General features: G+C 54.7%; 3 protein-coding genes across 3 annotated transcripts; all 3 read right to left on the reverse strand.

Annotated features, from left to right (window-relative positions):
• Positions 1-49: 49 nt before the first annotated feature.
• Positions 50-1,642, reverse strand: MIND_00635200 (uncharacterized protein; the record flags this gene model as incomplete). Its single annotated transcript, XM_037363090.1, has 1 exon — positions 50-1,642. The coding sequence occupies one exon, from the start codon at positions 1,640-1,642 to the stop codon at positions 50-52; it is 1,593 nt and encodes a 530-aa protein (XP_037221011.1).
• Positions 1,643-2,154: 512 nt separating this feature from the next.
• MIND_00635300 (uncharacterized protein) lies at positions 2,155-2,804 on the reverse strand (the record flags this gene model as incomplete). Its single annotated transcript, XM_037363091.1, has 2 exons — positions 2,155-2,511; positions 2,562-2,804. 2 exons carry the CDS (start codon positions 2,802-2,804, stop codon positions 2,155-2,157), a joined length of 600 nt encoding a protein of 199 aa, XP_037221012.1.
• A 19,244-nt stretch (positions 2,805-22,048) lies between these two features.
• Positions 22,049-23,810, reverse strand: MIND_00635400 (uncharacterized protein; the record flags this gene model as incomplete). Its single annotated transcript, XM_037363092.1, has 3 exons — positions 22,593-23,810; positions 22,187-22,538; positions 22,049-22,137 (listed from the first exon to the last, which is right to left on the reverse strand). Exons 1-3 carry the CDS (start codon positions 23,763-23,765, stop codon positions 22,049-22,051), a joined length of 1,614 nt encoding a protein of 537 aa, XP_037221013.1. The 5' UTR covers positions 23,766-23,810.
• Between the last annotated feature and the right edge of the window lie 317 nt (positions 23,811-24,127).

The following is a 24,127-nucleotide window of genomic DNA, read 5'->3' on the forward strand; positions in this document are numbered from 1 at the left end:
AAGCATGATAAATTATAATGCCTCACAATACTGGGGACCTCAATTGAAGTCAAACATGCATCCATTCCATCCCAACCTCCTTCAATCCATCCCATGGGCTGGCGTCGGGCTCCTCCTCCGGGGACCCACTCCGGTATTGACCGAGCGGGCCGAACAGGAGCGGCTCGTCCTCGGTCCACACCTCATGAAGCTCCACACCCGGGCTGAGCCCCGGCCCGGCGGCCGCCCACAAGTCCCACTCCTCCGTCAGCATGCCGACTGTCTGGCGGACGTGGATGGCGCGGAGGACGCCGGCGCGGGCGGACAGGATGCGCGCGAGCAGGGGTGCGACGTCGCCGGGCAGGCTGGTCGCGTCCAGCCACAGGTCCGCCAGGAGCGGCATCCGGCCCGGCACGGCGAGCAGCGCGAGCAGCCGCGGCATGGTCCAGCGCCACGGGCCGAGGTCGTACCGGATGACGAGCGCCACGAGGGTGCGCAAGTCGGCGTCGGCCAGCGCGGCACGCAGCGCGTCCGGCGAGAACGAGTCGGCGGCGAGGGACAGACGCGCGAGGCGCGGGAAAAGCGCGCCGATGCCGGCCGGCAGCATGATGTCGTCGGTCTGCGTGGCGGACAGGCGCAGCCGGCGCAGGTTGGGCAGGGAAACTGCGTCGTTGAAGAAGTCTGCGACGTCGCGGCCAGAGGTCCGCTTCCAGCCGAGCACAATGAGCGCCTCGAGCGCTGTGTGCGTGAGCCGCTCGTCGGGCCACGGGACCGCACCCGCCGCCTCGAAAAAGTCTCGGTGGAAGACCAGACGGCGGAGCTGCGGCATGCGCCGGAGGAGCGCGGCGATGACGCTGAGCTGCACTTCGTCGCGGAGCGCAAGGCACGTGAGTTGTCCCCATCGCAGTGGCAGGTTGAGGAGCTGCGGCCCAAAGTCCCGCTCTCCACGCGAGGATTCGCGCTGCAGGTCAAGCGCGAGGGCGGTGACGTGAGGCAAGCCCCAGAGATCAGTGTAGTGCGCCAGCGGCGGCCAACGGATAGTGCCGCTCTTGAGGCGGAGCACACGCAGGTTCCCGATGAGTTCAAGACCGGGCGTGTTGGCAAGCAGCGGGGCGCCCGTCTTAGGCTCGACGATCTGCAGCATGGCCAGCCCGCCCGCGCACAGCCGCAGCAGCCACGCGATGAAGCTCTTGTTGATCTCCCTGCTTTGCTGGCCCGCGCGGGCATCCGCGTCGTACACCACCGATAGCGCCAGCGGCAGCTGCCTCGCGCGCCGGAGCCAGTCTTCGACGGCCGTGTCTGCCCCGCGCCGCGTGCGCACGTGCTCGACTGCCACGTGGAGGCTCGTCCACAGCGCGGGCAGTGCCCATGCGGTTGCGCGCCAGGTCCCGCAGACCCGCCCCAGCAGCAGGGGCGCAGCATCTCCGCTCAAGACGGCGTTGTGCGTCGTTGGGAGGCAGAGCATGAAGATCTCGCCCAGGACCTCGGGTGGGAGCAAGATTATCGGGCAAGGCGCGGGCATCTGGCGCTCGACGCTGGGCGGAGGGAGTGGCAAGGGGAGTGTGACGACGGATCTCGGCGGCCTTGCTGGATTTTGGAGGATGTCCGTCATGGCACACGGGAAAAGAAAACGGGGGTGTGACCGTGACCTGCGATGAGTCATACGGCTGAGTCACGTCTTGCAATCCTGTCATCAACGGCCATCTGCTCGAAGGTCGGACCTCGATGCCAACTGCCACAAAGGGTGCATCGCACATGCATGCCAGTGTCGGTGCCAGTGCCAGCTGCGAGGGGTGACAGCTTCGTGTTGGCCAGCCATGTACTTATGGCGCGTACAATCTGCCTCTCTCTGCCATTTTCCCTTGCTTACCTTTCCTCTGTGAAGATCATGCGAATCGAGCTCGACGCGCCGACGAACAGCCCGTGCTTTGTGGGCTCGTGGGTGGACTATGTCGCGTCGGTCCCGGCGCTCCCTGCGGTGTGCGTGGCGCTGCTTGCGCTGGCGGTAGCGCTCGTCTTCGTGCGCGGGCGGTTGGGGGCGGCTCTGCGCGGGGTCTGGGGGTACAATCGGAAGGAGAGACACGGGATGCCTGCCGCCAGAGCAAAGGTGGAGGATATGGTTTGATTCGGTGTGTGTTCCTCTTCCCTTTCTACTACTGCTAACTCTTCTCAAGTTCATGCGTCGACTGCCTTCCTCTCCGCATCCTCCCGCTTCCTCTTTGCGACCCCCTCCGGTGAATACCTCCGGTCGTATTCGAAAAGCGTCATCTCCCCCAGCACGTCGTAGTTCTTCTGCGTCTGCCAGTCGCGCGTCCCCGTTCTTTCGAGCACCCTCACATAGACAAGCCGCATGTCCTGCTGTGGCTGGGCATGTGCGTCCGCCTGGACCTTGCGGTGGTGCAGCGCGCGGATGTCCCGGAGCGCGAAGTAGGTCTTGACCGCCCACGCGCACGGGATCGTCTCGTGTGGGAGCGTCAGGATCTCGCGCTCCGTCAGCCCGAAGGCCTTCTTCGCGTCGCTGCGGTACATCACCTTGCATGTCATTCAGTCTCTTGCTCGAGATGGTGCAGGTGGCAACTCACGTGTGTGCCCCGCGGGTGGCGGAACGGCGCGCTCCGCGAGCTGCCCGGCTCGGTCCATGCGTCGGGCAATGCCGCCTCCCAGAGCTTGCGCGCCTCGCGGAGGACCTTGTTCTGCGCGCGTTTCGCCTTCGCGGCGATACGCTCGGCTTCGGAGAGGAGTGGCTTTGGCCGGGTGGCGCGCGTGCGCGGGGCGGGCTCGGGGACGGCGTGGATGCAGGAGTAGCGGCGGCGGCGGGCGGGCATGGGTTGTTCGGAATTGGGCTGGGTTTGGATTGCTGGGGACTTGGGAGGAGATGGCGTTTTTGAGTCGTTTTATACCTTTTCGATACGGGGGTCGAAGCGCGGCCCGGGTCCGAGTCTGTGCGGCGCAGGAAGATGGTGCACCGCACAAAGGAGATGTCGGTGCTTTGGGCTTGCTTTGGACGTACATCGCATCGACGCTTGGTTCAATGCCTTTTTTTGGCCACCAGGCACGCGCTGTGCGTGACGCTATGTATCTGCTTCCGTGATGGGCCATGGCTCGCGAGCGTCGATCTTGGCTTCTCTTCTTTCGTTGCGCGAATCTTCGATCCGCCGCGGCCGGTGGCGGGCGGCGGAGACACCCGTTGCTATGCATATGCGCGCGGGAGCGGCGCAAGCAAAGAGCGGTGGGCCATCGGCACGACCGCCCGGGGAACGACTACTAGTACGCGGAGACCGCAGACCGCCCGACCCCTCTACATATGCGTCTTGTGCTGCCCACACTCGCGGAGTGTATGACGTGCCTGACAGACGGACCGCATGTGCCCACGCCGCGGCAAGGTGCAACACAGGATATTGCGTTGCCGTGGCGGAGATCGATGGCGTAAACTGTCGACGGTCTAGGCCGCCGCTGACGGCACCGCACGCTGCCTCTTAGGCTCTTCTCCACCGTGGCCCTTGGCTGACGCGTGAATGCGGCGCTGTGCGTCTCGCACGAGTACCGCCACTCGTCGCGACGGCGCGCACAACGGCTACGGGGCGTGGCTCTGCTCGCTGGGGCTGTAAGCGACGCCGGCAGCTGCATATGGCGCCTAGCCAAACGGGGCACGCGTGCGTCCCGCTTCCGTGACACCCCCGCGACGGCGACGGCGACGGCGACCGTCAAACGACCAATCACACATTCACGTGCGCCCGCCAACGCATGCACCCGCCCTGCCGCCCCGTCTGGTGCCCTCGCGAGCCTGGCTCTCTGGGCACGCGCAGGGCCCGGGGTGCGGCTGTGCGTACAGCGGTCGGCGCGCCGTCGCCGTCGGGCACTCGCTAGGTGAAGAGGTGAGTGGCGCGCTCCCACGCCTGCCCGAAACCGCATCGGACGAAGGCGCTTAGCGAGGGCATTACCCAACCTCGCCGTCCTGGAAGTATATATGCACACGCCCCGCCGCCGCGGAAGGAAAAGCCACAAAAAACATCCCCTCCCCTCCGCTCTGCCCTCACACCCGCGTTCTGCTTGTATGCCCCGCGCCCGCGACGATGGGCGAGTATGACGACACGATAGGTGCGTGCTGCGCCCGCCTCCCCCAGCGCCCGCGCTGACGGCGGGCCAGGATGGGTGCTGCTGGCGGTCGTATGTGCGTCCGCCGTCCCTCGCTGTGTGTGCAAGGCTGAATAGCGGGCCAGTCAACACGTACATGTTCGGCGTGAACATGTCGCAGTTCTGGCGCTACTGGATCGCGCGTGCGTGGCCGTCCCTTTCCCTGTTTGCAGCTGACGGACGGCAGGCTTCCCCGACCCGCCGTGGATCAGGCTGCTCGTCGCGGCGCTGTTCGTGCTGAACGGCAGCCAGGCGGCGGCGGTGGTGTACATGGCGTGGATGTACATGGTCGAGTGAGTGGACATTGCGATGGTTTACGTGCGCTGACGAGAAGGGAAAGGAATTTTAACAACCCTGAGGTTGCCAAACGTGTGCCTCTTCTCCCCTCCCATCTCTCTCTGATCCTTCCCCCCAGTCGCGCTCTGGCCGTACCCGTTCACCGCGATGGGCACGGCGGTGCTGGCGCTGACGAACCAGACGTTCCAGCTGTACCGCATCTACCGCTTCACGGGCAACCGCTGGCTGTGCGTCGTGCTGCTGCTCGGCGGGCTCGCCGGGTGCGGGACGGGGCTCGCCGCGGCCGCGGGCGCGTGGATCGCGCACACGCTCGCGAAGCTCCGCGCGCTGAAGCCGATCGTGACCGCGAACCTCGCGATCCAGGCCGCGCTCGACGTCGTCATCGCCGGCGTGCTCTCCCGCACGCTCACGCGCTCCAAGACGCACCTCGGCCGCACGGACCGCGTGCTCGACCGCCTGATCCGCACCGCGATCCAGAGCGGCACGTTCACCGCCGTATTCGCGCTCGGCACGCTCTTCAGCTTCCGCTTCGCGACCGGCACGCAGATGCTCGGCATATTCGCGCTCCCGATCGGGCGCATCTACACCCACGTGCGTCGTCTGCTTACCTCATCACGACGGCTGACGGCACCGCAGACGATGCTCGACCTCCTGCTCGAGCGCGAGACGCTGCGGAGCCTGCTCGAGCGCGGCGCCGCGCCCGCGGAGGGCCACCTCGTCACGATCCCCGTGTTCGCGCACACGGGCAGCGGCAGCGGCAGCGCGCGCACCGGCCACTCGGCCCGGCGCGACACGATCGTCCTCGGCGCGACGCACGACTCCGCGTCCTCCGCCGGCGGCATCGGCACCGACACCGGCACCGGCACGTGGTCCCTCCGCCACCAGGACTCGCGCGCCAAGGTCGGCGGCGGCGCGGACAAGGACGCCGTCACGGTCGCGTTGTAGGGTGGGAGGAGGAGCTGTGCATCTTGCTTTCGTGTTTTTATGCATATGAACTTATTGTAGCCCGCACCTGTATGGTGTAAAAGTAGGTTTCGGGGTGATATAATGGACTTTGGTCTGGTGGTTACTTACTAAAAAGATTGTTTTATGAAGTCCCAAAGCGACCTCGGCCGGCGTCGAACGGCCGACGGCAGGTCGAATGCGCCATTCCACACGGCTGCACGTGTCCTCTTTGTGAATAGCGCTAGTACGCTAGTACATCACCACCAGGACTCGCGGGCCAAGGTCGGCGTCGCGCTGTAAGTAGGGTGAGAAGGAGGCGTTTTCCATCTTGCTTTCGTGTCTGTTTATGCATCTGAAGTACTAGTTATTGTAACACACACCTGTATGGTGTAAAAGGAGGTTTCGCGGTGATTTAATGGACTTTGTTTCGGCTGTTGTTCATCCAGGAAGGGCTACGAAAAGGAACAATGTCAGTGTTTTAATGACTGCGACGGATGAGCTAAGCCGCGACGGCCGGCGTCGAACGGCCTGTGGCGGCGGCGTAGGGCTTGGTTTATATAGGGATGTTTGTAAACCGGTTTATAAACACCCCTGTTTTATCTGTTTATAAACAGGCATTCTGGGAAGAGGGTGTTTATAAACAATGTGACACTAGTGTGACAGTCAGCCAAAGTGTGACATCTCTGCTATCAAAAGTATCCTACACTATAAAATTTCGCTGAGATAGTAGATATTGAAGGGAAACTTCTAGGCCTCACCTGGGACCACTATTAGTAGTATTTCACCTTGATAAATATATGAAAATTATATGGCGCGAGGCATAGTTGGGCTGCTGAGCCTGAAGTGTTTATAAAACCTAAAAACCGGTTTATAAACAGGGTTTTGGGGAGATTTTTTTACAAACTGTTTGTTAAGGCCAAAATTTTTATAAAACCAAGCCCTACGGCGGCGACTGGGACGCCGTCTGTGGGAGTATGTTGATAACGCAATGTGTTTTTGGTCGGCGTTGGTTGCAAGCGTCATTCTGCTTGTGCGCTTTTCGTGTTCCTTTGAAAAGCAAAACATTTAGGGACCACTACTATCCGGGATGCCGCTCCGGCCGGCGTCGAACGGCCACCTGCGATCCGCAGCGCAGCGAGAGCCTGAGTGCGTACGGCTGTACACTATCACGTCTGCCAGTGCTGCAGCCTGTAACCTCAATCATCGTGTCATCGCCAACTTGGTCAAGCATCGTGTCTGGCTGGCCGCTGGCTGGCAGGCAATTCTTTTTTCACGGCTTGTCAGGAAACAAAAAAAAAGGTAAGCTTGTGTCCACGAGGAGATGCTTGGTGGAGAGGTCGCACCTGGGGCGATGCACTGTCCTGGTGGCCGTCGCATATATCAGGCTCCGAGTTATTACGGAAGTTTTATGCAAGTTGCATAAAAACAATGCACTGGCACCCCTGACTTGAATGATTAAGCCGCTGAGGCTCCGGCCCGCGTCGAACCGGCCGGCGGCGCACGGGAATGCTTCAGCGCAGGAGAGGGCCGTGGCGGTTCGCAACCGTGCAGGTGGCGCAGTCCTGGCAGCCAAGGGCGTTGTGATAGAGTACTTATCACCTCGTCCAAGTCACATAGAAGATGTGTGACGGCTCACACGGCTCACACGGCTTGCACGGAGGATCGGTGACTCCGCGCCTCGTGGCCATCAGGGTATACACGCTGCTTCCACGTTGTTGCCATGCTTGTCTCCCTTTCGGGCCGGGGCCTTTCCTCTGCACCACCATCTAGCGAGGCGGTTCACTGGCACGCAGTCCATACATGGCTACACATCATCATCACCATTCTTATAGTGGTATGGATCAGCAGCAACTGCCAGCTGAGCACAGCAGCTTACCACACCTTTAGGTGGAACTGGGGGCAATGGCGGGTCTGGCAACACACAGGGAGGACCCGGGGGAACGGGGATGGGCCTCACAATTATACAGGGGGATGCTGTCTTACATGCCAGTGGAACATTGCCCATGTAAGCCTAGTTTCATACCATTGGTTGCTCTCTCACATTGTGCAGACAGCAAATGAGTAAGAAGAGTGGAGTAAATGTCTGGCTATAAATGACTGTTTGACAGATGAACCTTATTTTGGATGCCCTTCTCCCTCGCCATTCTTTATAGGACGCAGGGATATACTTGAAGAACAATGTGATTACTTTGGACCTGAATCACCAAACTCTCAGTTGACAGGCCAGAGGCAGCAAAAAATTGCCCTCTTACATGGTCCTGGTGGGGTGGGAAAAACAGAGTGCGTCCTATCATACATTGCAAACTCAGGAAAAAGGGAAGTTTGTCAATTTGTAAATAATCAGTTATAATTCATTGTTATTTAGGTTTAGGGACCAGTTTTTCATTGATGCAACCAGTGAAAGCACTATTCAGACTAGTTATTTGGAGATTGCAAAGGTCAAAACTTTTGGAAAAACAGTAGATGATGCAAAGATCTGGCTCAAGGCGCACCCACATGAGTGGATTATAGTCTTTGATAATGCTGCTAATAGTGCTGATATTCAAGCTGCCATTCCAGCCTGCACTCATGGAAATATTCGGATCACCTCTTACAATCCATATCTTTCAACTCTCACAGGACCTGCAGGCAAAAATATTGAAATCACAGACTTGCCATTAGATGATGCTGCACAGCTACTGCTTGACATATCCAAAACAAAGATTGATAATATGTCAGCAGTACATGAAATTGTTAAGGTGAGTAGGAGTTGTTGTCTTTCTCCAAAGCCAATATTGCCTAGGAGCTCAAGTTATTTCCTCTTGCAATTGTGCATGCTGCAGCCTATATCAGACGCAATAATGCATTACGAAGGGATCCTATACAGTATCTGCACATCTATCAGAAGAAGAAGTCAGAACTATGGGATCAACTACCAAAGGACACAACCTACAAGTATACAGTAGGGACTGTATGGAAAATAAGTTTTGATCAGCTATCTCCCCATGCCCAGAAATTTCTGCAGATCTGTTCTGGTATGCATTATTGCAGAATCACCCCGGAAATCTTTCAAAGGGCTGCAGAATACAAAGTCGAGTCTCACAAACCAAACAGAATCTGTTATTTTTGCAATTTTCTCCAGAGAATGAGTGTGTTTGGCCACTCCAGTGAAATTCTTGAACCAAAAAGAAAGGAACTAAAAGTTGCTCTCAGTTTCTTGTCCTGCTTTCAAACTGCAGAGGGGGTATGGGACAGCATAGCCTTTGAAAAATTAGTCAGTGACATACAAGAATATTCTCTTATAAATGAGAGGGATGATGGATATCTAATTCATCCTTTGGTTCATGAATGGATCTGGTCAAAAGTACAGAATCAGAGAGAAACAGAAGAGCTAGTTGCAGCTCTGCTTGGCATGTCTGCTATGTGTAGTAAAAATATAAAAGAAGAGATCACTTTGCATATCAGCAAAATTGGGATCAATAAAATGGGAAGGGTTCCTCTGAAATTTAAAGCCAAGTTCAGAGACTTGCTCATCATTGGAGGAAACTATCAAGAAGCTAGTGAACTGGCTGAGAGCATTCAGAAATTTTGTGAAATAAGACTTGGGCCAGAACATCTAGAGACACTCAGAGCCAAGTTAGATGTAGCTATTGCCTACACCTATCAAGGCAGGTATTCTGAAGCCCAAGGCCTTGAAGAGGATGTCATCATACAATTTCAGAATACTCTGGGCTTTGAAGATCTGGGCACAATTGGTGCCCAAGCACAGTTAGCTAAAACATATAATGAACATGGAGAATCCCCAAAAGCACAGAGGTTACTAGAGCAGGTAGTGGACCTGAGGATCAAAGCTCTGGGCTCAGAGCATAAAGATACCCTTGATTCCAAAGCATCCTTGGCTGCAACATATATAGTCCTGGGTGAATACACTTTAGCAGAAAGTTTAGGAAAGGAAGTCTTAGAACAAAGAATCAGAGTTCTGAACATAGATAATCCACATATACTCGATTCTCAAGCAAATCTAGCTGTGACATATTCAAAGCAGACCAAGTACTCTGAAGCCCAGGATTTAGAGGAGAAAATAGTGAAACACAGAACCAGGGTTCAGGGCTCTGAGCATCCAAAAACACTGAGTGCCAAAGCAAACCTGGCTGTCATATATACAAAGAAGGGCAGATACTCTGAGGCACAGGATTTAGAGGAGCTAGTAGTGGAACAAACAACTAGAGTTCTGGGTCCTGAGCATCCAGGTACAATTAGCAGCAGAGGAAATCTGGCTGCTACATATACTGAGCTAGGAAAGTATTCAGAGGCACAATGTTTACAAAACCAAGTTATGGAACAGTCAACCAGAGTTCTGGGTCCTGAACATTCAGATACAATCCGCAGCAGAGGAAATCTGGCTGTTACATATATAGAGCTAGGCAAATATTCAGAGGCACAGTCTTTCCAGAACCAAGTTGTGGAACAGTCAACCAGAGTTCTGGGTCCTGAGCATCCGGATACACTTAGTGCTAAGTTAAACCTGGCAGAGTTATATTTTGCCCAGGGTAGATATTGTGAAGCAGAACAGTTAAACAAGCAAGTAGTGGAAGAGTCTGCCAGAGTTCAAGGTTGTGATCATCTAGATACACTAAGTGCCAAAGGACAGCTAGCTGTCATATATACAGTACTGGGAAAATACTCTGAGGCACAGGATTTAGAAGAGCTAGTAGTGGAACAACAAAAAAGATATCTAGGCCCAGAGCATCCAGACACAGTAAGCACTAAGGGAAATCTTGCTGAGACATACAGAAAGCAAGGCAAACACTTGGAGGCAGAACTACTGGAATTGGAGGTAGTGGAACAGATGACCAGAATTCTAGGTCATCAGCATCCCAAGACACTTTGTGCATGGCAGAATTTGGCTATAACATATAGAAAGCAGAGAAGATACTTGGAGGCAGAAGAAGTCTTGGAGTTAAAGGTAGTAGAACAGATGATCAGAGTTCTGGGTCTGCAGCATCCCAAAACACTTGGTGTAAAGCATAATCTGGCTAAAACATATAGGGAGCAGGGCAGGTACTTAGATGCACAAGTCCTGCAATTGGAGGTAGTAGAACAGATGACCAAAATTCTAGGTGTGCAGCATCCTAAGACACTTAGTGCTCAGAAGAATCTGGCTAAAACATATATGAAGCAAAACAAAACCCTGATAAATGAGCTACCATTATGATTAGCAGCTTAGTAGTACTAGTCAATGACCATTGAACCATTGCCCCCCGAGTCAGTGTTACAAGTCAGTGTTCCTGTTGTAGGATTCAGAGACGTGAGATATTATAGTGAACAACACTTCAGCTGACATCATGAATATTTAGACAATCTATAGAAAATAATAATATAACTAGGATCCACTGCAATGCAGGGAATGCTTGTGCAGAAATCATCAGGTGATCATTAGGGGCTGCTGACATCTAGAGAATTACAGGGTATGACATACTGTCAGGGGAACCCCCCTTTCGGCCCCTCAGAGACGTCTCCGATTCCGGTCCGATTCCGGTTCCATCTCCGGTCCGGCCCTCCATCTCGCGCGCACAATCACCGATCCGTCAACGCCCTCCCAACGGTCGCCCTGGGACCTTGCCTGCGACGCTGCCCAAGCCTTCTGTGACCGACAGCGGCAGCTACGGACAAGCAGTATATAGTCAGCTCCCTAGCAGGCGGACCCTTAGAGTTTCTTCTCTTTGGATCCTCCCCTGCTAGGTCAGCTTCATTTGTATTTGCTTACCAATGTTCACGCTTTGGATCCTTCCCTGCTAGGCCTTGATCTCAGGCCTCCGGGGTTGCCCTTACAGCAGAAGAAACTCTCTACGGGATCAACCGGACAAGATTGCCAGGTTCGGGCGCTGACTCAGGCTCGGAGTACGAGTCCGTTCCGCCCTCGTCACCGCCTCTGCCACTTGTCCCCTCCTCCTCCACTCCTGTAGTCCCCGCACCCGTCATGCCGTCCGGAGTCACTCCCACCGCAGACGACCGGCTGGACTCACTCGAGGCGAAAATCGATAGCCTAACTGAGGCCCTTGCTTTACTCACCAACCAGGCTTCCGCTGCCGCTGCCGCCGCTAATAATGCTGGCGGACCCCAAATACCATCGCCGGAGACGTCGATTCCGACTCCGACTCCGGTCCAGGGCGATTCCAAAGCCCTCTTTGGCGACATCAACCTCGCCTCAAAATTGGTCTTGCGACCAAACCCCCCGTTCAACTTCAACGGCGACCGGAAACGCGGCCGCGCGTTCCTCTACGCGGTCCGCACCTATGCCCGCCTTGCCCCTGAGGCCTTCGTGGTCAACGGAGAGGCGAGCGAGGAAAAGGCCGTCCGCTATGCCATGTCGTTCATGGCAGAAGGACCCGCTCAGCAATGGGCGGAGCGCCACGGAAGCAAAGCCCCGTTTCCGTTTCCGTCCTGGGGCTTGTTCGTTTCCGAGTTTCGACTCCGGTTCGTCGAGGAGAACGAGCAAGATCACGCTCTCTCCAAACTGGAGACTTCCGCCTATCACATGGGTACAAAGGATGTCTACCAGTACACTGACGACTTCGAGGACCTGATGGACCTCGCCGGATTCGAAGACGCGTTGGTCAAGGTGACCAAGTTCCGCCACGGACTTGACCCCCTGATCAACAACGGAATCACGTCGGAAACCAAGGAGGTCAAGATGACACGGTGCCCCCCGCAATTGCTCGACCTGCCGTGAGGAAGAGCGCGTCGAACGGACCGAGTTGCGGCGACTCCGGTCGCTTCAGAAGCGTCTCCGCTCCGGCCCGTTCCCCTCGGTCTGCGCCATGGACCTTTCTGGGTCTGATGACGGAGACGATTCCGTCTCCGGTGACGACTCCGGCCTGCCTGATCTGACGCCGGACTCCGGCGACGACGACGATGACGATGGTCAGCTTGAAGATGGTGACCGCATCTTCTACACCTCGTTCCGCCCCTCGGAGGAGATACGCGCTGGCAGTACTGTCTCGCAACGCCTGGCCGAAGCCTTCGCCAGGAACTCCGCCCCTCCGCCCTCCGAGATCCCGGACTGGGCTAAGGAGTTCCAGGACGTCTTCAACAAGGAGTCCTTCGACACGCTACCGGAGCGGAGAGCCTGGGACCACGCCATTGAACTCGTCCCCCGACGCTAAGCCCACCAACTGCAAGGTGTACCCCATCTCGCCCCTCGAGCAACGCGAGCTCGACGCGTTCATCAAGGAAGGGCTTTCAACGGGCCGGATTCGCCCCTCCAAGTCTCCGATGGCGTCTCCGGTCTTCTTCGTCAAGAAGAAGGACGGCGGACTCCGCTCGTCCAGGACTACCGTGCTCTCAATGCGATGACTGTCAAAAACCGGTACCCCCTTCCGCTGATCAACGACCTCATCAACCGGCTCAAAGGCGCTCGTTACTTCACCAAACTCGACGTCCGTTGGGGCTTCAACAACGTCCGGATCAAGGAAGGTGACGAGTGGAAAGCGGCTTTCCGGACTAACCGAGGCCTGTTCGAGCCCTTGGTGATGTATTTCGGCCTGACAAACTCTCCCGCTGACGTTCCAAACGATGATGAATGACATTTTTCAGGACCTCATCCTTTCCGGAGACGTCATGATCTACCTTGACGACATCTTGATCGCCCATTCCGACCTCCGGAAACACCGGCAGATTGTTCAGGAGGTCTTGCGGCGACTCCGAGAGCACAAGTTGTACCTCCGAGCGGAGAAGTGCGACTTGAAAAATCGTCAATCGAGTACCTCGGAGTCATCATCTCCCACAACCACGTCGAAATGGACCCCGTCAAGGTCGCAGGCGTCTCCGCTTGGCCGACTCCGGAAAACAAGAAGGACATTCAGCAGTTCCTCGGGTTCGCTAACTTCTACCGCAGGTTCATTCGGGACTTCTCGACCCTTCGCGCGCCCTCTTTTCGTGCTCACCAAGAAGGACCAGCAATGGACTTGGGGCGGCGGAGGCCTCCGCGTTCCAAGCGATCAAGGACGCGGTCACCTCGGAACCGGTCCTGGCGATTCCGGACGACACACGGCCTTTCCGACTCGAGGCGGACAGCTCTGATTATGCGACGGGGGCGGTTCTTTCACAATCCGCCCCGGACGGGAAGTGGCACCCTGTAGCATTGCTCGCGATCATCCGCGCACTCGAGGAATATAGACACTTCCTCGAGGGCGCCGCGCACCCTGTCGAGATTTGGACTGACCATAAGAATTTGGAGTACTTCAGGAAGACGCAACACCTCAACCGGAGACAGGCCCGGTGGTCTCTGTACCTCTCCCGGTTCGACTTCACGCTGCACCACAAACCTGGCCGCGATATGGGTCGACCTGACGCCCTCTCCCGGAGACCCGATGTCTGCTCAATGGACATCCTCGACGAGGTGATCCAACAACTCGGTGACGAGATGTTAGCGGAGTTGATCGCCCGCTACTCGGACACAGCTGCGCTGCCGGAAACAGCCGCGGAGTCGATGGCCGGAGAGGATTTTGTCCCCCGCGACGAGTGACTGGTGTGCCCTCGTTCGCGTCCGTAAATCGTTTCGCTTGTTTGTATGACGAATCAATTCCTTTGCCCTACAACGAGCCTGAAACAAGGAGGTCAAGATGACACGCTGCCCCCGCAACTGCTCGACATGCCGGGAGGAGGAGCGCGTCGAACGGACTGAGCTACGGCGACTCCGGCTGCTCCAGAAGCGACTCCGCTCCGGCCCGTTCCCCTCGGTCTGCGCCATGGACCTCTCTGGGCCTGACGACGGAGACGATTCCGTCTCCGGTGACGACTCCGCCCTGCCTGATCTGATGCCGGACTCCGACGACGATGAAGACGATGGCCAGCTTGAAGATGGTGACCGCATCTTCTACACCTCGTTCCGCCCCTCGGAGGAGATACGCGCTGGCAGTACTGTCTCACAGCGCCTGGCCGAAGCCTTCGCCAGGAACTCCGCCCCTCCGCCCTCTGACATCCCGGACTGGGCTAAGGAGTTCCAGGACGTCTTCAACAAGGAGTCTTTCGACACGCTACCGGAACGGAGAGCCTGGGACCACGCCATCGAACTCGTCCCCGACGCTAAGCCGACCAACTGCAAGGTGTACCCCATCTCGCCTCTCGAACAACGTGAGCTCGATGCGTTCATCGAAGAAGGGCTGTCGACGGGCCGGATTCGCCTCTCTAAGTCTCCGATGGCGTCTCTGGTCTTCTTTGTGAAAAAGAAGGATGGCGGACTCCGCTTCGTCCAGGACTATCGGGCCCTCAACGCGATGACCGTGAAAAACCGGTACCCCCTTCCGCTGATCAACGATCTCATCAACCGGCTCAAAGGCGCTTGTTACTTCACTAAACTCGACGTTCGTTGGGGTTTCAACAATGTCCGAATCAAAGAAGGTGAAGAGTGGAAATCGGCTTTCCGGACCAACCGAGGCCTGTTCGAGCCCTTGGTGATGTATTTCGGCCTGACAAACTCTCCCGCGACGTTCCAAACGATGATGAATGACATTTTTCAGGACCTCATCCTCTCCGGAGACGTCATGATCTACCTTGACGACATCTTGATCGCCCATTCCGACCTCCGGAAACACCGGCAGATTGTCCAGGAGGTCCTACGGCGACTCCGGGAGCACAAGTTGTACCTTCGAGCGGAGAAGTGCGACTTTGAAAAATCGTCAATCGAGTACCTCGGAGTCATCATTCCTCACAACCACGTCGAAATGGACCCTGTCAAGGTCGCAGGCGTCTCCGCTTGGCCGACTCCGGAGAACAAGAAGGACATTCAGCAGTTCCTTGGGTTCGCTAATTTCTACCGCAGGTTCATTCGGGACTTCTCGGCCCTCGCGCGACCGCTCTTCGTGCTCACCAAGAAGGACCAGCAGTGGACTTGGGGCGATGCGGAGGCCTCCGCGTTCCAAGCGATCAAGGACGCGGTCACCTCGGAACCGGTCCTGGCGATTCCGGACGACGCACGGCCTTTCCGACTTGAGGCGGACAGCTCTGATTACGCGACGGGGGCGGTTCTTTCACAATCCACCCCGGACGGGAAGTGGCACCCTGTAGCATTCTATTCCAAAAGCTTAAATGATGTCCAGCGCAACTACGAAATCCACGACAAGGAGATGCTGGCGATCATCCGCGCACTCGAGGAGTATAGACACTTCCTCGAGGGCGCCGCGCATCCCGTCGAGATTTGGACTGACCATAAGAATCTGGAGTACTTCAGGAAGACGCAGCACCTCAACCGGAGACAGGCCCGGTGGTCACTTTACCTCTCCCGGTTCGACTTTACGTTGCACCACAAGCCCGGCCGCGATATGGGTTGACCTGACGCCCTCTCTCGGAGACCCGATCACGGAGTTGATTCCGACAACTCCGATGTCGTCCTTCTGCGACCAGAGCTCTTCCACGTCCGCGCACTCGAGGGCGTTTCCGTTTCCAGTGCCAGTTCCGAACTCCTTCGCGACATTCGCGATGCCCTCTCTGGTGAGCCTGACTTGGAGGAGCCCGTCGCATCAGCGGCCCGGCAACTCCTTAAGGTCCAAGGTCAAGCTCGAGGCCCCCGCTCCTCACGTTCTGACGAGTGGGCCGTCTCCGGCGGTCTTCTCCATTTCCGAGGGAAGATCATTGTACCAAAGGACAAGGACCTCCGGAGACGCATCATCGAGCTCTGCCATGACATCGCTTCAAGACCTTGGAGTTGGTCTCCCGGAACTACTGGTGGCCCCAAATGTCTCGCCATATCGGCCGGTACGTTGCAACCTTGCGACTTGTGCTGTCGTACCAAGGCACTCCGGAGACTGCCCCACGGAGAGCTGCACCCCACGGAAACGCCCCCGGAGCACTGGCATACCGTTTCCGTTGACTTCATCGTCGAGCTCCCCGAGGCCCATGGGTACGACGCGATCATGGTCGTCGTTGACACCCTTGGAAAGCGCGCCCACTTCTCGGAGTGCCATACGACGGTCGATGCAGTGGGGGCAGCCCGCCTCTACTACCGGAACGTCTGGCGGCACCACGGGACTCCGGAGAAGTACATCTCCGACCGCGGCTCGCAGTTCATCGCGGACTTCACCCGAGAACTCTGGCGTCTAATCGGCATCAAGCCTGCCACGTCCACCGCGTACCACCCGCAGACTGACGGTCAGACAGAGCGCGTCAACCAGGAGTTGGAGCAGTACCTGCGGATCTTCACCAACTATCAGCAGGACGACTGGGATGAGCTGATTCCGGCCGCGGAGTTCGCTTACAACAACCACGTTCACTCCTCTCCACGCAACAAGTCCCGTTCATGACGGACTTGGGGCGGCTCCCGCGCATGGGCTTCGAACCCGGAGTCCGCTCCGCTATGGAGTCGGTGAATGAGTTCCGCGACCGAATTGCCACTGGGGTTGCCGAAGCAAAGGCCGCGCTCACAAAGGCCAAAGAGGAATACAAGCGCTACTACGACCGGAGACGCACTCCGTCTCCGGAGTTTAAGGTTGGCGACCGTGTTTGGCTGGATGCCTCTGACATCAGGACGACTCGCCCCTCGGAAAAGTTCTCCCACCGCCGCCTCAGACCGTTCAAGATAATCGCGGAGATCAGCAAGGGTGCCTACAAGCTCGACCTCCCTCCGCGCTACTCGAAGCTCCACCCGGTCTTTCCCGTCGTCAAGCTTGAGCTCGCCCAAGACGACCCCTTCGACGGACGCCCCGGCTACGACCAGCCCCCTCCGGACCTCGAGGACGGAGTCCCGGAGTGGGAAGTAGAGGAAATCTTGGACGCAAGGGTGAGGTATAAACGGCTGAATTACTTCGTCAGATGAAAAGGCTACGACGCGTCGCACGACCAGTGGGTCCGCTTCGACCGCGTCTTCGCCCCGGACAAAATCGCGGAGTTCTATCGTAAGTACCCTGGCAAACCACGGCACATTGCCTCTGCAACCTTCGACTCGATTCCGTTCCGGTCTATGCGTCGGGACGCCGCATTCAAAGGGGGGGGGTGATGTCAGGGGAACCCCCCTTTCGGCCCCTCGGAGACGTCTCCGATTCCGGTCCGGCCCTCCATCTCGCGCGCACAATCACCGATCCGTCAACGCCCTCCCAACGGTCGCCCTGGGACCTTGCCTGCGACGCTGCCCAAGCCTTCTGTGCCCGACAGCGGCAGCTATGGACAAGCAGTATATAGTCAGCTCCCTAGCAGGCGGACCCTTAGAGTTTCTTCTCTTTGGATCCTCCCCTGCTAGGTCAGCTTCATTTGTATTTGCTTACCAATGTTCACGCTTTGGATCCTCCCCTGCTAGGCCTTGATCTCAGGCCTCCGGGGTTGCCCTTACACATACTCCAAATAACTGATTTCAGCTATAATGGTCAGAAGAGCACAAAACAACAGATAGCAGTCAGGCCAACTTATGTTTAAAATTGTGGACCAAGGAACTGGAAAATGATTGAATTTGGATGGAATATCTCAACAAGTTCTGAAAGCAGGGGTAAGTGCTTGTTTGGCTTCAGATTTGATTCTCTTTCCTTGCATTAAAATATATCATAATAAATTATCCTACTTCAGAAGTGTAAGTATGGTGGCTCTCAATATGTCAAGTGCCGGGCAGAACAGAAGGGGGGTTTCTACTATAGCTAACAAGCCAGTAGCTGCCTGACACAAATGAACACAAGACCAACCGGACCGAAGCGGAGTTGGAGTGGACCAAGGCCCGCAAGCGGAGTGAGTCCGGTTGAAGGACAAGAGTTCCGCACAGAGGAGGAGTGCCAGTAACGTTTATAATCAAGCTAAAGTACCGTAGCTACTTTAGCTGTTTAAATACTAAGAGTAAGTAGAAAGGGAAGACCATAAGTAAGTACAAGGTATGGAGTGCATATGGAAGGTAACAAGCATAAGGACATACAGAGGTATAAGTAACAAGGCGAAAGACATACAGAGTACAAGGTCGCCGGAGCGACCAGATCGGATCGGGCCGGAGGCCGGCCGGCCGTGACCAGTCCGCGGGCCGCGGCACATGACAGATGCACGGATATGACACAATAGTACTGGTCACCTCCTTTCAACAAATATCGTGTCAGGCTTTGGGTCAGGCCATGTATGGCTTCTCCTGAGAACACGTGTCCAGAACAGAACAGACAGATTGTCAGGCCTGCAAGCAGAGCGAGCAGGGTAGGTTGGAACCAAAAGGGCCCATTAACACGGGCCCTTGTCACTGTTGGTGTTGAAGTTTGAATCGAGTCGTTCCATGCCTGATGAGTCAGTGATACCTTTTTGCACAGAGAGAAGCGGTACTATAGATAATATCTAAGTGATAGTATACTCTGTATGTACAAAAGCAATAGTGTACTCTGTATGTAATATATCACACCTTATATATGCAGGGTGATTGAACACCCTTAGCCTCTTCTGCTCCTCCTTGCCATTATTCCTAGCCGCAGAGGGAACGATCGTACATCCCTTGCAGGCCAGGCACTACTCCTAACCTCCTAGCACTCCTCCCTAGTCCCCTGGTGTTGACTTGACACGTTGTTCTTGGTCACATTCTTCCCCATGTATGCTCCTCCATACTGGGCACCTGCTCCCTGTCTTCATGTGCTGCATGTTATGGGCCCGCGATGACCCGACACCAGTGCTGGAGTGGACGGGCTGGGTCTTATCCATGACACATCAAGGTTGGTGCAGTAATGAGCACCTTTGAGCCAGTTGATAAGGTTGTTGATCAGCAGAAGAGGGTACCAGTGGCAGTTTTTTGATGGTCATTGTGTTGAGGACCAGGTAGCTTAGGAGTCATAGGTGTTATATCTTTACAAATGCAACTAGCTGTAGCGAGCATGTCTAGTGTCGGATACACTGAGCAGGGCTTTTTGTCACATGTGTCACATTCCTTCAAAAGCTTATTTTATTGATTTAAGATTACTGCTATAGTATTTAATAATAGAACTGATGGTGTCTATATAATGTCATCAATGTGGAAACATTCTTGATTACCATCAAAGGTTGTGATGATTCTAACTAGCTACATCATTTCTGTCCAAATTGCCATTATTAATTATTTTCCATATATGTAGCCCAAGCTTGTATTGCTTGAGGGGCAAGAAGGGGTACACCTTGCAGTTGGCGGGCTTGGCATCTGGAATGAGTTTAATGGTGTGGTCCTGGGCTCTCCATTTCAGTCACGTGTCAAAGGACTCCTTGTTAAAGATGTCCCAGAACTCTTTAGCCCAGTCTGGGATCTTTTGGCCAGGTGCTGGGAAACAGTGCTGCCTGCTTATACCTCCTCTAAGCGACAGAAGAAGGTGTAGAATAATAAAAAATGCATCCTTGTCAGAGTTCAGTGTCATATCTGGCAGACCTGAATCAAGACTGGAATCAGAATAGTCTCTGTTGTCAGGGCCAGAGAGGTCCATGGCACAGATTGAGGGGAGTGGGCTAGAGTGGAGATGCTTCTGAAGCTACCAGAGTTGTCACAGCTCAGTCTCTTTGACACACTCTTCTTCATAGCATGTTAAGCAGTTGCGTCATCTTGACCTCCTTGGTTTCCCAGCAATGAGGGGCAGCCCAAGCCCTAGTGCAATGAAACTTCATAGAGATAGAAGATAGAGGTGCTGGTGCAGGGGTGCAGCTGGGCTGACACACAAACATGCAGAGACTTTTGTACACTTTTACCAATAGCAGGAGTGTTGGCAGGGACATAGTAGATGTCAATGTATGAAGGTCAGAAAATCTGATCACCCTGAGGATTTGGAAGAAAAATGAAGGATTTTTAAAATTCTTAATGAGAGTAATAAGTAAGCACTATGATGTGCATCAGAATTGAAAAGTGACTTCATAATTGAAAATCCCTGAATGGATTAGGCTCGGAAGTGGTGCATTTGAAAGGTCTCATTCTTCCATATCAACTGACACAAAAAAAATAATTACTTTCCATCTACAATCTGTGACAATTGTGACACATCCACCTCTCACAATCTTGTCAGAGGGCTTTGGAGGCTGATTGAACCAAGGAGGGTGTCACAGATAAGACCCGGCCCATCATGGGCCCACAACACACAGCACGTGACGACGGGAATGGGCGTCCCAGTAGAAGGAATGCACACATGGGAAGCACGTGACCGAGAACAATATGTCGAGCCATTGCTGAGCCCAACTCAACACCAGGGGACTAGGGAGGAGTGCTAGGAGATTAGGAGTAGTGCCTGGCCCGCAAGTGATGCATGATTGTCCCCTCTGTGGCCAGGAACAAGGGCAGGGAGGAGCAAGAGAGGCCAGGGTGTCCAATCACCCCTTTGTGGGCCCACTGTCATACCCTGGGTTCAAGAAACCTTTTTCTTTGCCTTTGAAACCTGTTAAGTATTCTAGCCCTGGTTGATAAGATAAGACAAGGAGGAGATAAGATAGACGATAAGATGGTGATTGGATCATCAGATGTCAATGCTGATGTTGATTGACAGCGTGGAGTTGGACATGAGGCAAACAGCATGTAACAGCATAGCTAAAGTATAATGTCATTGCCTCTCGTATTAGGCATGGTAAACACATGGTAGTAGTGTAGTGTATATAAGTAGAGTAGATTTCGTCTTGTACCCCAGTCTTCGAATTCCATCATCTTTACGATATCCTTTCACAGTGCTTCTTGCTTGCCTTCACTGGCCAACTGGCATCCTCTGAATTGGTGTTGTTTGTGACACCCATGTATATAATGCGCGATAGTGTACCATGTACTCTATTGCCTAGATCGTCGACAGTACCACTTTTCTCCATGCAAGAAGGAATCACCAACACAGCGGGCCCGAAATGACCCAATTCAAACCTTCGACCACCGACAGCGACATGGGACCGAGTTAATGGGCCCATTCGGTTTTGATCTACCCCGCTTACCCTGCTTGCGGGCAATGATTCGTCTGTTCTGTCCCGGGTGTGCGTTCTTAAAAGAAGACCTTGCACGGCCCCACCCGAAGCCTGACAGAGGGTTCAAGATCCTTATCAGGCACATAGGGGGAGGGGAGGGGTAGCAAAAAAAACTTTTTGTATAAAGATTCTTTGCACCACATATAGGTCCATATTCATTAAAAATATATAATACTCACTGTATGTTACCCTATTGCTCAAGTTATGCCCTATATCTGAATAATTCAAGGTTCTTGGGCTTAGATAGGTGCAGGGTGACATCTTGCGACATTGTTGTCATCCAATTATTGATAGCAGGTGACCATTCTTAGCTCAGTCATGGCTTATCCATATCCATAGCATTAAAGAGCTGAAAGTGAGTCTATAAAAAGAGATATATATATATGCATACAAAGTTTGTCCAAAATGTTAATTTCTGCGCCGCTTTTGATCCCATCATCGGTTACCTGATTCAAGATTTTATCTTATCGTGGGAATATATAGTAAGGGAGGGGGTCCCAGAGGGTTAGAAAAAAAAGAAATCTGACCCTATATCCGGGATTCAAATCTTGAACCCCACTTGAATCAACCTACAGAACACAATCTGGGAAGCTGTTTTTCCCTCATAGATTCATTTTCCATCAACTTTACCTTTTTTAACTGTGTTTTCCAATTAATAAATGTGGCCTTGTTTGGCCTATTATCAGCTTCATTAAAAATTTTAAAATGGTCCAGTTTTCTTTAGAATCCTCGGATCATGATCATGTTGCTTAATGGATGGTTGTGGGCATCTAGGAATCTAGGTGAAACCTTCACACACACCCAAGTTGCCACAACATAGCTACTGGTCAGTCTCGGCATTGACCATAGTAACCGCGCGCCATCGCCCGCGTAGCTCGTACATTGCAGCTTCAAATGCCGAATCATGCTCTGGAGACTTATTTAATACAGGTAGGCCAGAAATGCACGACAGACATACCCGGGTCTTCAATGAACTCCTCCCGGGCCGGTCCACCCTGCCACCAATATGTAAATGTCTGGCCGTCGATGAACGTGTCTTCCAAGACGGAACAGCGCTCTGCGAGTTTTTCGCGCACACGGCGCAGGTCAACCAACCCCGCGTTGTGTGGTACGTGTGGCTGCGTCAGTGCTAATTCTGACTCTTCACTATTGGAGGACCCCGTGTCCGAGTCGTTGCTGTCACGCTCCTCGTACCCAGCTGCCGGGTCAGACGGTTCGGATTCGTAGCTGAACAGCCAACGGAGGGCGAGGTTCTTCAGCTGGGAGGGCAGCCTGGCGCTTAGAGCAAGGTCTCTGAAAAAATCAAAAGCCTGAACGTGATAAGCAATCAGCGGCAATTGTTCCATATAATTTAGTCAACGCACAAGAGGATTGAAATCGGGTGATGGCATGTCTTCGATAGTGCAGATGATATGGAGGTCCACAGACTCCAGTGCTGGAAAAGCGTCGAAGACGGTGCGGAGACGCGCATACGGGATGTCGAGAGTATGAATAGCGAACGACAGCTGCAGTTCCAGTACTTTGATGGTCATCGCACACCGACCAGCTGTTGCGTCAATAAAGTCCTCTAAGCTGAACTGCGATATTCGAAGATGTGTCAGGTGGGAGCTGGCACCAGCGTTACCGAGGAAAAGAGGGAGCAGCGAGCGACACTGATATCTCAACTCGAGTTGCCTCAGAAGAGGCAGCGTGAGATGGGTTTCGGGACTTGGCACGTCATTGCGCGGGCCGGCCCATCGGATCAAGACCTGCTGAGCGGAAGGAAAACAATTCAGGGTGTCTGTCATCTGGCGCAGTGTCGGGGAGGAGTAGAGCTTGAGCGTAAGGGTGACAACGCAGGGGTAGACCATATCCAAAGAAGCAATTTGACACGTGGCAGAGAGGGAGTGGAGTGTGCCGGGTTTCATAAACTGCAACCACGTCGATAGGTTGGTGCGCGGTGGCGACATTGGGTTCCAGGTAGCGAAGGAGAAGCTTCGCACTATAAAAGTATGGATGAGGTGTGCCGGGCAAGTCTCCGGGTCATCGACGATGACTACGTCGCGGACATCAAACGTTTCGAGCTCGGGGAGCTGTGTAAGGTGGCGCCATTCGAGGACCAAGTCCAGCAGTTGGAGGTGCCGTAGATGTGGAAAGCACCCGCCGGCAAGACGAGGGAGAAGTACATCGAGAACGACGTATGGGGATGTCTTCTGCACCTGTGTCCGGTTCCACGGGCAGGAGTATGAGACACCGAAGACCGGCCATGCTTGGAGAACACACTTGCGGACAAAGGGTGCCAGATCACTGCCCGTAAAGAAGTCCAGGCGGGCGATGACGTTTTCCATCAGTGCCGCGTTAGGTGTAAGTCGTATGGGCGAATCTACAGGCTCGGCTATGTCGATCGCGTATGGATGGATCAGGAGGGTGGCGAATCGCAAAGGTCGCGAAAAGTTGGCGAAGCGCCGATTGACGAGCGCGATATGGCGGAGCGAATCATGAGAGAGGTGTAAAAACACCTCGAGCCAGAGCTCCAGCGGGAGCTCAGCTCGTGGCATGCGAGGCAGCCTTTGTCGATGATGAGCGTCAAGAGCAAAAGGGTGACGTGATTGGTGATGTGACGTATCAATTCTCAAATGTGATATGATTCAAATTTTCACTTGATCTCTAACCACCATGATCAGGATTCGGGCCCTTGCTGTCTCTTGCAATTGCTTGCTACCTGCATAGCTTGATGCTCCGCCTCCAGAGGCTGTGACTTCGATGCCAAAATAGCACTGACAAGAATCAACTTGTCATCGCCTTTACGGTCCTCATACTGGTACTCTGTGCAGGTGTCAGTCGGACGACGTCGACAGCGAACTCGCTTCTTCGGAGCCTTGCTTCCCGCGCTCACCTCTCCCTCCCCATCTGCCCTTCC

The sequence above is a fragment of the Mycena indigotica genome, assembly GCF_014461135.1.
Source record: "Mycena indigotica strain 171206Taipei chromosome Unknown Mind.scaff0005, whole genome shotgun sequence".
Lineage (NCBI taxonomy): Eukaryota > Fungi > Basidiomycota > Agaricomycetes > Agaricales > Mycenaceae > Mycena > Mycena indigotica.